Source organism: Lacerta agilis, chromosome 2 (assembly GCF_009819535.1).
Source record: "Lacerta agilis isolate rLacAgi1 chromosome 2, rLacAgi1.pri, whole genome shotgun sequence".
NCBI lineage: Eukaryota > Metazoa > Chordata > Lepidosauria > Squamata > Lacertidae > Lacerta > Lacerta agilis.
Window position 1 is genome coordinate 18,541,628 of NC_046313.1, and position 13,901 is coordinate 18,555,528.

A 13,901-nucleotide genomic window follows, 5' to 3' on the forward strand; every position below is an offset into this window, starting at 1 on the left:
TCTCTGGCCCATGTGCAAGGCATCGCGGCTCGCTCAGCTGGGGAGTGGGAGCAGTTTAATGGAGCCCCCACTCTGGCTCACATGGTGGGGGGCTTCTTTAAACTGCTCCACTGAGGAGCATGCGGCTGCCTGTGTCTCCGTGGAGCAGTTCGAAGACGACAAGGGAGGAACAAGCTGTATCGGCCCTAGCGATGCAGCCAGCTCCTCCTGCTGTGGTATGATGGGCAGAGCACAATGGCGGCTTGACCCGACAGTAATATTTATTTTATTACAGTCGTGCCTTGGAAGGCGAACGGGATCCGTTCCGGAAGTCCGTTCGACTTCCAAAATGTTTGGAAACCAAAGTGCGGCTTCTGATTGGCTGCTGGAAGCTCCCACAGCCAATCAGAAGCCTTGGAAGTCCCGTCGGACGTTCGGGTTCCAAAGAACATTCACGAAACGGAACCCTCGCTTCCAAGTACCAAGGCGCAACTGTATTTATAACCTGTCCATCTGGCTTGGTTTCCTCAGCCACTGGACAGCTTACAGTATATCGCTGGTGGAACTGCCACTGCTACCAGTGGCCTGATGGTGAAAGCGGCAGAGAGACTTGGGAGCGGTGTTGGTTTCACCCACGACATACTGCCGGGTGAAGCTGCCATTGTGCTCTGCCCCTGGGTGATGTATCAATACATTGGCCAGGCCTAGTTAACATGCTACTGTTCACTTTATCTCATTCGCTGTGGGACCCCCCACTCATCCCTCCCTTGGTGTTGAGGGCAATAAACCCCAAGCAAGAGTAATTAGCTAGTAAACCATGAGGTCAGAGTCCAAAACGTACCTTTATTTTATAAAACGAGCGCCCCCTTTAGCCCAGCCCCAGTGCTGCAGAGGGCTGGGGAAATCCTCTGCCCTCCCACCAGAGGAACAGCATGCACAGTGGGATTCACACTCTTATCACCCCTGCCATCCCATGGCTAACAATCAAAGTGCCAGAAGGAAGAAGAGAAGCTAAAACGGGGGTGGGTGTGTACATATATATATATATGTTGCATATTTCAAGCATCTGAGTTTGAAATGGGTGTATTTCCCCGATCCAGACAGGATAGGTCCAGCTTCTGTGTCTGCTTTTGCTCCAGCCTTCTGCAGAGAATTCCTAAACTTGCATTCTAGTTCTTTCCTCCTCTGTCCGTGTGTTGACAGCTGTTAGTACCCATTGTTGCAAGACTCCCCCCCCCCCATGTTTCCAAAAGCAGACTCACAGGCCTGTGCCTTCTTCCTCCGGCCAGCAGGGGGCTCCACACACAGACCCATCATCCTCAGCACCAATGAGCACCATCTCAAGGCTTGAGGAATCGCAGGCTTGAGTCCTGGAAGTTTTGGTTTCCGTGAGGCCCGTAGGATCTGTGGGGGAACAAGCTCGGGAAAAGGAGCTCTCTCTTTGGAGCTGGCTTGGCAGCTGTGCGTTGCTTCCTTGGTCCTTGGATCCGTGCCCCACCGGCACTGTCTCAGAGTCCTTGCCTGGCCCCCGTGCCCAGTACATGCTGGGCCAAGGCGAGCTCTGTCCAGCTGGCGGTGCCCACATCCACTGTACCCTGCCACAGGCACCGTTAGGACAGGGGGCGGGCGGGACGCTGTGGGGGCAGAAGGCGGGCTGGAGTCCCGTGTCTACTCGGAGTGGACTTAGCAGAGGCGTGGCAGGAGCAGCATCTGCATGAGGAAAGGGCATGTAGGCGGAAGGGTCGGCCCGCGAGTGCGTCGGCGTCTGGGAGAGAAGGAAGAGCTGCACAGCCTGGCGAAGGGAATGCAGGCCTTCGCGCATTTGCTGAACCTGCCCGGAGAGCTCGGCCACCTGGGAAGCGAGACAAGGAGAAACTGGGTGAGTATTAGCAGCCTCTGTTTGCTTATACTCTTCTCTTGGGTGCAATAGCAACCTAGAAGTGGGGTAGGGCTTGGGCCATACAGTCATACCTTGGAAGTTGAACAGAATCTGTTCCAGAAGACTTCCAAAGCGTGGCTTCTGATTGGCTCCAGGAGCTTCCTGCAGCCAATCGGGAGCCCCGTCGGACTTTTGGGTTCCAAAGAATGTTTGCAAACCGGAACACTCACTTCCAGGTTTGCGGCATTCGGAAGCCAAGGTATGATTGTATCTGGTTTTCAACATTGTCAAAGCTAAATACTGTGATACATTCCAGACATTGTGATATATTGGTGTATCTTGACTGCTTCTTCCTCCCCACCTTAGGGAGGAAGCGCCCATAGCTCTCCAGTTCACGTGAGCCAGGGGGGTAGGGGACTTCCTCAAAGGCATGGACAGTAGGCCTGGATGATGTATCGATATATCGCCCAGGACTGGCATGAGGGGCATCGCCGGGTGAAGCCGCCATCGCGCTCTGCCCCTCATGCAACAGAGGGTGGAGCAAGCTGCTTCGCTGTGTTCCTCCCTCCGCTTCTCTAAAGTGCTCCCCTGAGGCATGTGGCAGCCGCACCCTATTCAACGGAGCAGTTAAACTGCTCCTAACCCAGCTGAGCGAGCCCCAATGCTTCGCACGCCAGCCAGAGAAGCATCAGGCTTGCTCAGCTGGGGAGTGGGAGCCTTTCAGAGGAAGTTGGGGTAGTTTCACCCCAGCAGCTTATGGGGCTGGGGGGACTCATTCAAAGGCGCCTGCCTGCCTTCACCATAGTGGGCACACTGTTTCCTTACTCCTGGTTCCAAGAGGAAAGACATAGCCCACCCTCCTGCCTGAAGGCTGCAACGTGGCAGTAGCCAAGTGCACAGAGCCTGTCCATTTTCACATGGGCAGCCCACCTTTCTCCCAGAAGGCCTGCCCATATGAAGGCAGATGAGGCCATTGCGCCAGCTGGAGGTGGGGAGCTTGAACAGCTGATAAGTAGGCTTGCTTAAACTGCCCGTTTCTCAGATGACCAAGCCCCCACCCTGCAGGGTATGGGCCTTGTTAAACTGCTCCACTGAGTGGAGCACTTTGAAGAAGCCAGCTGCTTCTGAGTCTCTCTGGCACCAGAGGAGCACCTGCTGTTTCACCCGTGATATACTACTGAGGGTAGGCTGGGCGATATATCCGAACTTAAGAATGGAAAGCGTAATGCTGGTGGTCAACAAAAGAGGTATGAAGACTCTCAAGGCAAATTTTAAAAAATGTAGTATAAACACCAACAATTGGGAAACACTGGTCTGCGAGTGCTCCAGTTGGAGAACAGCCTTTACCAAAGGTGTCATGGGCTTTGAAAGATGCTCATACTCAGGTCGAAAGGGAGAAACGTGCTAAGCGGAAGGCACACTTGGCAAACCCTCACCATGATCAACTCCTGACCAGAAACCTATGTCCTCACTGGGGAAGGACGTGTGGATCCAGAATTGGCCTCCACAGTCACTTTTAAAACCATGATTATGGAAGACAATCTTACTCAGCTACGAATGATCGCCAAAGAAGAACATCGCCCAGGACCAGTATGGGAGGGGAGACTGCGATGACAGCTTCACGCAGCAGTATATTGCTGGTAAAGCCGCCATCACACTCTGCCCCGCTAGAGGGAGGAACAAGCTTGCTGATGCAGCTTGTTCCTCCCTTCTCCTCTTTAAACTGCTTGGCTGCAGTGCACCTCAGCCAAGCAGTTTCACGGAGCCCACAGCAAGGAAGGTGCTCTCCCTTTGCAGCTGAGACACCTGACCCTGCGCGCATGTGAGTAGGAGCAGGGCTACCGCCTGGCTGCCTTCACCAAGGTGGGCGTGCTGCGCCCACTCTCCTGGTGGAAGGCAGCCAGGCCGTGTAGGGGCTCGTTGATGCTGCTGGCAGGTCCAGTGCTTGCCAGCAGCCCCTCTCCACAAGGTGCAGATAGGGTGGCTTTGCACCCCACGCCTTGTAGACTTTGCCTGGGAGGGTGGGCTGCGTCTTTCCTCCTGTGGTGCACCACAGAGGAAAGAGGCAGTGCACCCATATGGGTGAAGGCAGTCAAATGCAAGGAGCCTGGCCGCTTGGTCAGTCTTCGGGGAGTGGGGGGCAAGGTAGCTCACCTGCCCCTGCAAGCGTCGGGGGACTTGGGGCTGGCTCCACTTGGGGCAGGAGCTCTTCCGCCCCCCAGCTGAGCAGCAGGTTGGGACCAGCTGTATTGGACGCAGCCCATGAGGCACTGGGGTTAAAGCGCCTCAGCTCCCGTTATAAGAGCTGTGGCAATTTCACCTGGCGCCTCGCTGGCTGGGGCCAGTGCATCACGGTTTGTTGCCATTTGGCTGCTGATACACTGCAATGTTGAAAGCCCTACTGTCAAGTAGACAGTAGGGCTTTCAACATAGCTGTATAGACATAGCTGTCAACCTTTCCCTTTTTTTTGCAGGAAATTCCCTTATTATAGCATTGGGAAACAGCAGGGAGGGTTGACAGCTATGCCTAGTATACATGAACCACTTTAAAGACACAAGAAAACCTTACCGCTTGACGCAGTTTCTCAATGGTGTCTGCACCAGATAGCTCTGGGGGGATTGTGAGCAGGCCGCTGTCTGTAAGGAGAGAAGCGGGTTGGGTCAGCAGAGGCATGGAAAATGAAGCCCACAGGAACTCTCTGACCTGTGTGCTGCTACCACGTTTTCCTAACGGTCACGCCTTGTTCCCTGTAAGGCCATGCAGAATGGTTTACCTGTGCCAGGTGAAGGGCTGCTGTAGTCCGGGCCCGAGTGGCCGAGGCGGAAACTAAACACGGGCTTGTCGGAACCGGATCCGTCTTCGATGCCGTCTACAACCCTTCAGAGGGAGAAAGAGCAGATCATATAGAGCCCTAGGAGGATGGAATTCTATATCACACTCCAATCATGGGACAGAACACGTTGAGAGGGGCAGGGCAGGTTCTTGGGGGGCAAGTGCCGCAGGTACGCCAGATGGGGACTAAGAGCACATGGGCAGCAGATGTTTCCTGCAGGAGAAAAACCCCTTCCATGCTCCCTCTCTGTGAGAACTCAAAACGCTGGGAAGTCTCCAGAGGTGTCTATAGAAGCACATTATTCATCTATTATACTGTATCAGTCACATTTTACACTGAAGCGTCTCAAAGCAACTTACAGGATAAAAATAGAAATAGCAGGGATAAAAATAACAAGGAACATTATAACCAAATATAAGAACAGCAATAAAACAAAACCTAATTTTTGTGTGTGTGTGTGTGTGTTTGTGTCTAAAACAAATCCTACCACCCTGCTTAATGCCTGTGATTTCTTTTGATGCTTGTCCTTCAAACTGGCTACCCTTCATATTAAAGACCAAAGGTCCTGGGTAAATAAAAAATATTTTTGCCTGCAGTCTGAAAGCATACAACAAGGGTGCCATGCATACATCCGAAGGGAGGACACTCCGAAAGTTGGGAGCCACGACTGAAAAAGCCTGTTCTTGTGTCCTCACCCTCCGCACCTTCCTGGAGGCAGCCCATTCAGAAGGGTGTCAGATTCCAGATTACTTCATCTGGGGAGAGATGGTCCTTGCAGGTTCTGAGCTGCCTGTGGGTTTTATAGGTCAAAAGCAGCACTTTGAAATACGCCTGTAGACTAATTGGTAGGTGCTGCGGTCGTGCCAATATCGCTGTTACACCTGAAGACTGTCTTGCCCGGATCAGCAATCTGGCTGCTAAATTCTGCACTCGCTGCAGTTTCAAACGTAGCCCCACGTATAGCACACTGCAGAGATTGCCAGAGCCTAGACAACAGAAGCTAGGCTATCCCACGCCACTGCCTGCGTTCTCCGTTCAACTGCTCTGTTCATCTTCTTGTCTGTCTCTGCGTGCTCCTTACCTGGGGCTGAGGTCTGGGGGGCCACTGCAGGGAGCTGTATGTAGCCGCAACGCCGTGGGGCGTGAGGAAGTTTCAGGGGGTGGGTGGTGTGGAAAGCCTGACCGTGGCGGGTGATTGCCGTGGCCTCCAGCGGAAGAGGGGATCAAGGGGCTGGAGGGCTCGTCCACAGCCTCTGTGGGCAAGCACGGAGTTCTGCGGCGTGAAGGGAACGAAGTATCGGAGTCCTTCCCCAACGTGGAAAGCAACGCGGTGGGTGCCCTGTTGCTCAGCAATGGGGTCTCAGCCTGCAAAGGAAGGAAAAGCAGATGCAACCTCTTTCTGTTGCCGCATTTACAACCTGCTGTCTTCTCTGAATTGTCCGCTGCAAAAGGGGAAGATGCTTAGACACTGAGCTATAGAGCATAAGGCAATGTGATGATTCTACAAGAGATATGCATGTGCAGAGAAGCCCAAACCAACTGTGACTTTCTCAGCATTTGCACGCCGCAGAATTCTTGCATGCAGGAGTGACATTCATTGCAGTGTTTGTGTGGATTTTCCACTGAGCTGACATACATGTGGCCGTCAAAAGCCTCTTCACTTTGAACAGAGCCTTCCAGCTTTATCTTTTGACTAAACGGAGACCAGTTCTGGAGTCTGCATAGGGAGGCTACAGTTGCCAACTATCTCCAGAAAGAATCCCTGGTTCATTTACTAAGTCCACTTCTTTCAGTTCAATTCCAGACTGGGCTCCGTGCCATCTATTGCCGTAGCTCCAGAATCAATCCAGATTGGGCTCAGTGCTGCCGAGATACATCTAGGCCCACAGTTGATGGGGGGCTACAGTTTCCCCACTGCTGAGCTGCCACCTTCAATCAGATGAGTTCTCTCTGTGTGTTACGTGCATGTATGTTGTGTGGGAGACTGCAGGGACTGGAGAGTACAGCTCAGCAGAGCAGGAAAGAGAGGGAGCCCACCGCTTCTGTGCTCCTGGGAGAGAAAGCTCCCTTTTTCTACTATACAGCATGGAAGCAAAGCGAGCACAATTTTGAAGGGCGGTGGGAAAATTCCTCACACTATCTAGGCCCTGGCAATGCAGCAATCATGTCATTGGTACCATTGCTCTCATGCCATGGATGTGACCCTGCATGCCAGGGTCAGAGAAGAAATGGCTGGGAGCTCAGCTAATGATATAAAAGTGTCCAAGCAAGCAGGAACCAGATGAACTCGCCTCTTTAATCGTTCCACCTTCCCCAGATGCTCCAACCCTTTCAAGGAGGCTGGTCCAGACATAATCTGGGTTAACCTCCTAGACACCCATCAGACTCCTAGGAAAGTAATTTATTTATTAGCTCTGGATTGTTTCTGGAGTGGATGCTGAAGAGTTGCCCAGCCGTATCTGAGTTTGCATCTGGATAAATGCTTTCTGGGTTAAGTTGAAAGGGCAATAAGCAATGCCCTGAAGAACAAAGAGCTCTGCATAATGACAGTGTCCCAAAGGGTGTCTCCACAAAGCCACTGTTTTGTAGGAAGAGTTCAGGTGCATATTGGAAAACTAGGTTCGCACAGTTAAAGTGGTTTTGGGGATTCTGTCACCAATCTACTTTTTTTAAAAAAAGAACATTATGAAGGCAACAAGAAAATGAATTGAACAATGTGGAATGAATGAATGAATGAATGACTAAAAGGCAGGCATGTACACATCCCACAAGCAAATCAGAATAAATGCTTGTCATATCACAGATCAGAACAAATGCTCAGTAAAGACCCAGACACAATCCAACCCTTTGGGCAAGCAAATCAGGATGAATGCTCAATAAACAGGTCGCATTGAAGGGCCTTAATGCACCCATGACCCTTTCAAAGGCAATTGTTGCTTACTCCTTACAGTGCTTTCCTCCCTGTTGCAGCTGTTCTTTCCACTCACCTGGAAGCTGCTGCCTCCGCCCAGGTTGTAGCTGAGCTCGCATGGGAGCTCGTGGCGAAATTTGCTGGCAAATTCTGGGTAGAGCTCCAGGCTGGCGAGAAGGCCAGGCAAGCTCAGGCACTGCAGGTCACAGTAGGTGAGGCCCCGCACGTCCGCATTGGCCTGGACCACCTCCTCCCTGGATGAGATGTGGCAACCAATTAGGTCCCCCTTACCTGAAAGAACAAGGGGCAATTGGTGAGATCCAACTCGCAAAATAGTACTAGCCCCAGTTTTGGACGGGACACTTTCTCCCTTGGCATCTAAAGGCCTGTCGAGCTAGTTCTGTGGAACCCTGTTGCGACACACCTGGGTCTGCCAACCTGCAGCACCTACCTGGGTTGCCTTAGCAAGAGAAGCAGGGTGCTGGTTTTCAAAAGGAGCTAAATGAACTCCTGAACTGGAAAGTGGCATTGGCAGGGCTTAAGAGTTGGGGACACAAAACAGAACAGAATGGGAATCTGATCTTCCATCTTTGGGGTGGAAATGTTCCAGTTGTCTTGGAGGTGTATACAACTTCAGGATGCTGCTGCGAAGTGATATGCTTCCATTTTCCATCCATATAAAAACTTCATTATTATTTATTGAATTTATATACCATCCTATACCCAGGGGTCTCAGGGCGCTTCACAGAATAAAATCAAGATACAAAACCACAAAATACCTAATAAAACTAAAAACAGCAACCCAACACCCCCCCCCAACACACACACAAAAATACATTTTGAAATCGGATCAACCAAAGGCCTGGTTAAAAAGGAAGGTTTTTGCCTTGCGCCTAAAGGTGTACAACAAAGGCACCAGGCAAACTTTCCTGGGGAGAGCATTCCACAGACGGGGAGCCACTGCAGAAAAGGTCCCGTTCTCGTGTTCATAGAAATCTAGCATGTCAAGGAGAAGACCCTAGTCTGAACCTTTGGTTTTCCACATGCAGCAGCTCTTAAGCAGAGAAGTGTGCCTGCCTCTCCCTCCCTCCCCATTTTCCTTCCTCCCTCCTTCCCAAATGCCACCAAATTTCCCACTCCTAGGAGGGAAGAGAAGGGGCTGGAAAAAAAAGAGGTCACCATACCTAGGATGGCGAGCACAGTGCCGTCTTTGAGCACCTCCATGGAGCCTGAGCAGACAAGATAGAGGGCTTGGAGGGCATCCCCCTGCCGGATCAGGTACTCCCCTGGTGTGCAGAACGACGTGCGGACGCTGAGTGAAAGGGAGCGCCGGCAGCCCCGGCTGGCCCCCTCAAAAAGGGGCAGCTGCAGCAGGTCCTTGTGCAAGTGGAGAGCGATGTCTGCGCGAAGCTCATCCGGGAGGCTCTGCAGCAACTGGAGGGAGGAAAGGGCAGGCAATGGTCATGGTGGCAGCATCACGACTGATACCATCATCAACACATAAAGGTGAAGGACCTGATCGGCAAGTGGTTTAGACCACAGCACCATCCGCGTCCCACAACACATGTAGACTGGTGGTGCCTGCTCCCCTTTTCCCCAAAAGTACATCACAAAAGTGATGAAAGTGAGAGAAAAGGGTCTGTTGAATGGGCCCAAAGACCCGCCACTAAAGACATCGCCACTAATGGCAATCAAGTGCATAAAAGCCAAGTGTAGAGACCACATCACACACACATACACACACACATGCCCTAGTCCCCAAAATGGATGGCCTCTGGCTCTACCCAACAACCCAGCTTTCGGAAAGCGTGATGCAGCCCAAGATTTAAAAGGAGCAGCAGATCTTCCTGAATGCAGAGAATCAGTGTGGTGTGATGAGCATGCTAGATTTGGATGGGTGACCTGGATCAAAATCCTCTGTCATTCCTCATTGTGGGGCCCACGGCCAGTCACACAACCCAATGCGAATACACGTCGTCATGACTCGTGAGGATAACCATTGTATAACACCTTCTACATTGCTTTGAATCCCTTGGAGTAAGGATGGGATGCCAGTGTGGTAAAACAAACCTCCTGTTTAATCCCACCTGCATCTGCTACAGAGCCCAGAGAGAGTGTGGAATTTTGCAATGGGCACCAAACTCCGCACCTGATGAACACCGGCTCGTTTCGTTTTGAAACAGGTTTCAAGCCCTTATGCCAGAAAAGATGCGAGTGGGTTCCGTGAAACCTCATGCGCCTTAGAGGAAGCTAGGTAACATTTCCACTGGCCAGGGCACACTCCTGCTACTCCTCTCCCCTCTCCATGAACAGAAGAAGCAGAATAAAACCACTGACGCCTAGCACACAGGCTTGCTTGATACGAACGTCTTACACAAGCCACAGAATTCAGCTGCTCATTTTGATGTCTCCCGCCTTCTGTTTTAGCACCATGTGCACAAAGCTCTTCCCACACCTAAGAACTCTTGGGTGCTGGAGGCAGCGATGTTCCTGAATACCAGTTGCAGGAAGCCACAGGAAGGGGAGAGACAGCTCTTGTGCTGAAATCACCCTTGCTGGTTTCCCAAAGGTTACCACCGCGAGGACAGGATGCCATACTAGATGGGCCTCTGGCCTGATCCAACAGGGCTCATCTTAGGTTCTCATCCCTGGGAAAAGGTCTCACAGGTGTGCTCACCTTGCCTGCTCCTCTTCCCCGCCAGGCTCAGATAGGCCAGTTTGATACACTGGTAGGTAAAGGGAAAGGACCCCTGGACGGTTAAGTCCAGTCAAAGGCGACTATGGGGTTGCGGCACTCATCTGGCTTTTAGGCCGAGGGAGCCGGCGTTTGTCCACAGACAGCTTTCCGGGTCATGTGGCCAGCAGGACTAAACCGCTTCCGGCGCAACGGGACACAGTGACGGAAATCAGAGTGCATGAAAACGCCGTTTACCTTCCCGCCGCAGTGGTACCTACTTTTCTACTTGCACTGGTGTGCTTTTGAACTGCTAGGTTGGCAGAAGCTGGGACAGAGCAACGGGAGCTCACCCCGTCACGGGGATTCAAACTGCCAACCTTCCGATCAGCAGGCCCAAGAGGCTCAGTGGTTTTGACCGCAGTGCCACCCGCATTCCTGATACACTAGACTACCTTCTAGCTCAGTGATTCCCAAAGTGGGAAGTGGGATTCCCTCTGGGGGGGCATCACTGGATCAAGTGAATAAATTAAATAATTTTAACTGGATTTTGAATAAATGTGCAATTGTTTCTGTGTCAGATTTTACTATTCTATCCTCAGTGGGTTGTGCAAACCACTCTTCTGATTAATGGGCTTTTTTGTTTTTTGTTTACAGGGTAGGGGGTGCTGGGGAGGAGCTCATGGAACCAAGGGCCCCCCCCCAAAAAAGTTTGGGAATCATTGATGCAGCTGTTCGGCAATGAAAGGGTGTCGGAGGGGAAGATTCTGAATGGAATGCAACGTTTAAGGCAGGCACCCCCAAACTCGGCCCTCCAGATGTTTTGGGACTACAACTCCCATCACCCCTAGCTAACAGGACCAGTGGTCAGGGATGATGGGAATTGTAGTCCCAAAACATATGGAGGGCCGAGTTTGGGGATGATGCCTGGTTTAAGGTTAAATAAATTGGAGTTCTTGTGATTAAATATACCAAGAAAAAAATGCACCAAGAACTCTGGCCAGTAAATTTCAATGGTGGGAATAAATCCTACTCACAAGTCAAAAATCAAACAAATAATTGTGGCACAATAATTCGTTACAGTATAAGAATACAAAAGTTTTTAAGTTTTCTGGGTCAAAAACCAGGACAGGGCCCTGTTTCGATGTGGACACCTTCGTCAGCTAGTTTTTTAGGGGTCTTGTTAATTTGTAGAACTCATAAATATATCTTGTGCGTACAAAAAAGTTTGAAATACACATTGATCAATCCACACCTAGTTACTATATCATAGAAATTTTGACCCAGAATCGACTCTTAACTTCGGCTCAATACATGAAACGGCCATTCTGAGTATGGACTGATATAAATTTGTTGTTAATTAAAAACTTTTGTATTCTTATACTGTAACAAATTATTGTGCCACACATATCACTGTGAGTTTGAAGTTGTATTGTTTGTTAAAGTTTGCATTCTTTGTTTTAAGTTTGTAATTCTTTTCAGAATACATACTTTTGTTTGATTTTTTTTACTTGTGAGTAGGATTTATTCCCACCATTGAAATTTACTGGCCAGAGTTCTTGGTGCATTTTTTTCTTGGTTTAAGGTTAAAGCACCAACAGTGTGTAGGATGATGAGGGCGGATTTCAGCACGGACTGAGGGCGAGCGAACATTTCCATTAGTTTATGCTCGCCTACTCTTATTTCCTTTCCCCCTTAATAGCCAAACCACCTTTTCTAAGCATTTATTGCTATGTCAGTGTATTCCACTCTTCCTGCCATTTATCAACCCCCAGAAAGAACTCCATGTGCCTCCTTCTGTTGCGATCCTTATCCTCACATGCATCCAACGCTTATTCCAAGGAGTTCAGCACGGCACATCATGCCCCTCGCCCAATTTTATCCTCATTGCAACTCTGTGAAGCAGAGAGTGAACGGGACTGTGCCACTGAACTGCGTGGTGCCCAGGAGTCTAGCCTTGGGTTTGATTTTAACAAGCGTTCAGCAGAACAGGAATGCTTCACCCTACCCTGGCCTCCCGCCTCACCTCACGAGTATCGATGCCGTTGCTGGCGCTCCAGGTGGCCTGAAAATACTCCAGCATGCGCTGCTTCAGCGGCGGAGGGATGCGGTGGATACGGATGTAGTCGCGCAGGTCACGCGTGCGGCTGTGGTAGAGGAAGCGGCGCGCATACATGCGCTGGATGATGGCGGTCACGTTCCCGAAGACGACCGCGTGCATCAAGGCTGAGGGGGGAGGAGAGGAAGGAGAACGGCGTCAAAGCTAGTCCGGCAAATGTGGAGCAGAATGTCCCCTCCGCCACCCCTTGCCGAGGGATGAATGGCTACTCTGTTCTGCCTACCTGTGCAAAGTCCAAGCAATATATGTGACCTAAAAGCACAAGCAAGGCATGGCGGCGAAGACACTGGTCTTCCACGCCCTGCCTTGCCCTGAACAAGAATCCATTGACCTGCAACCCAAATACATTGGCTCCCAGTATGTTGCCGAGCACAATTCAAAATGTTGGTGCTGACCTTTAAAGCCCTAAACTGCCTCGACCCAGTATACCTGAAGGAGCGTCTCCACCCCCATTGTTCAGCCTGGACACTGAGGTCCAGCTCTGAGGGCCTTCTGGCGGTTTCCTCCCTGCGAGAAGTGAGGCTACAGGGAACCAGGCAGAGGACCTTCTTGGTAGTGGCACCCACCCTGTGGAATGCCCTCCCTCCAGATGTCAAGGAAATAAACAACTATCTGACTTTTAGAAGACATCTGAAGGCAGCTCTGTATTGGGAAGTTTTTAATGTTTGATGTTTTCTTGTGTCTTTAATATTCTGTGGGGGCCACCCAGAGTGGCTGGGGAAACCCAGCCAGATGGGCGGGGTATAAATTATTATAATTATAATTACTACTACTACTACGCAGGTTGCAGAATTCTGAGGTAGTAGAATGTACCTCTTTAGGCTGCAGGTGGTGGGTCACCTTTTTGAAATGTCACTCCCCCTCCCAGTAATTAATTAATTCCCTGCAAGTAATTAAAAAGAAAAGGAGCACCACTGAGCTAGTTTTCTACTTGCTGGGTGCTTTTCACATAAGTGAGCATTAAAAACACAATTCCACCCCCCCACACACCACACACACACCTGCAGCGTAAATTAATACAGTCCATTCCGCCACCTTAGAAGTTAACCCATCTCACTCCAAGCTCATTCTGCTGCATATGCAAGCCCAGAAAGGCAGAGTTGTCCATTCAAGGTTATCAATCTCAAATCAACAGTTTTAGAAACAGATCTGCAGATGATACCCTGTGCCACATATTTCTCTCTTTTTAATTCTCCGGGGGGCGGGGGCGGGGAGAGACTGGCTTTTCACCTCCAGTTCATTAACTTTAGCGACAGCTGAAGGTATTCCCTAATTTTGTGACCACTCCACAGACGCACACAGAAACACGTACTGGGCGCAGAAGACTTTCTGCTCTCGTTTTCTAGGACAGCAGGCATGAGTGCAGCAAGCCTTCGCTAAGTTCGTGGACATTCCTGTCCCTGTCCAAGAATGCCACAAACTCCCAACGCTTGGGCCCACCTGTATCATCCTTGCTGAAGGTTGCCCACAGTGGATACTAACACAGCAGATCCTCATGTTTCCCC

General features: G+C 50.7%; 1 protein-coding gene across 1 annotated transcript in view; it reads right to left on the minus strand.

Annotated features, from left to right (window-relative positions):
- Positions 1–1,237: 1,237 nt before the first annotated feature.
- KCNH3 (potassium voltage-gated channel subfamily H member 3) overlaps positions 1,238–13,901 on the minus strand; it is a 60,961-nt gene continuing 48,297 nt past the window's right edge. The window contains exons 9-15 of the mRNA XM_033138788.1: positions 12,304–12,503; positions 8,788–9,037; positions 7,680–7,894; positions 5,774–6,057; positions 4,633–4,736; positions 4,428–4,495; positions 1,238–1,831 (exon numbers count right to left, since the gene is read on the minus strand). Of these exons, the coding sequence (XP_032994679.1) occupies positions 1,238–1,831; positions 4,428–4,495; positions 4,633–4,736; positions 5,774–6,057; positions 7,680–7,894; positions 8,788–9,037; positions 12,304–12,503 (1,715 nt within the window). The remainder of the gene's footprint in view (positions 1,832–4,427; positions 4,496–4,632; positions 4,737–5,773; positions 6,058–7,679; positions 7,895–8,787; positions 9,038–12,303; positions 12,504–13,901) is intronic.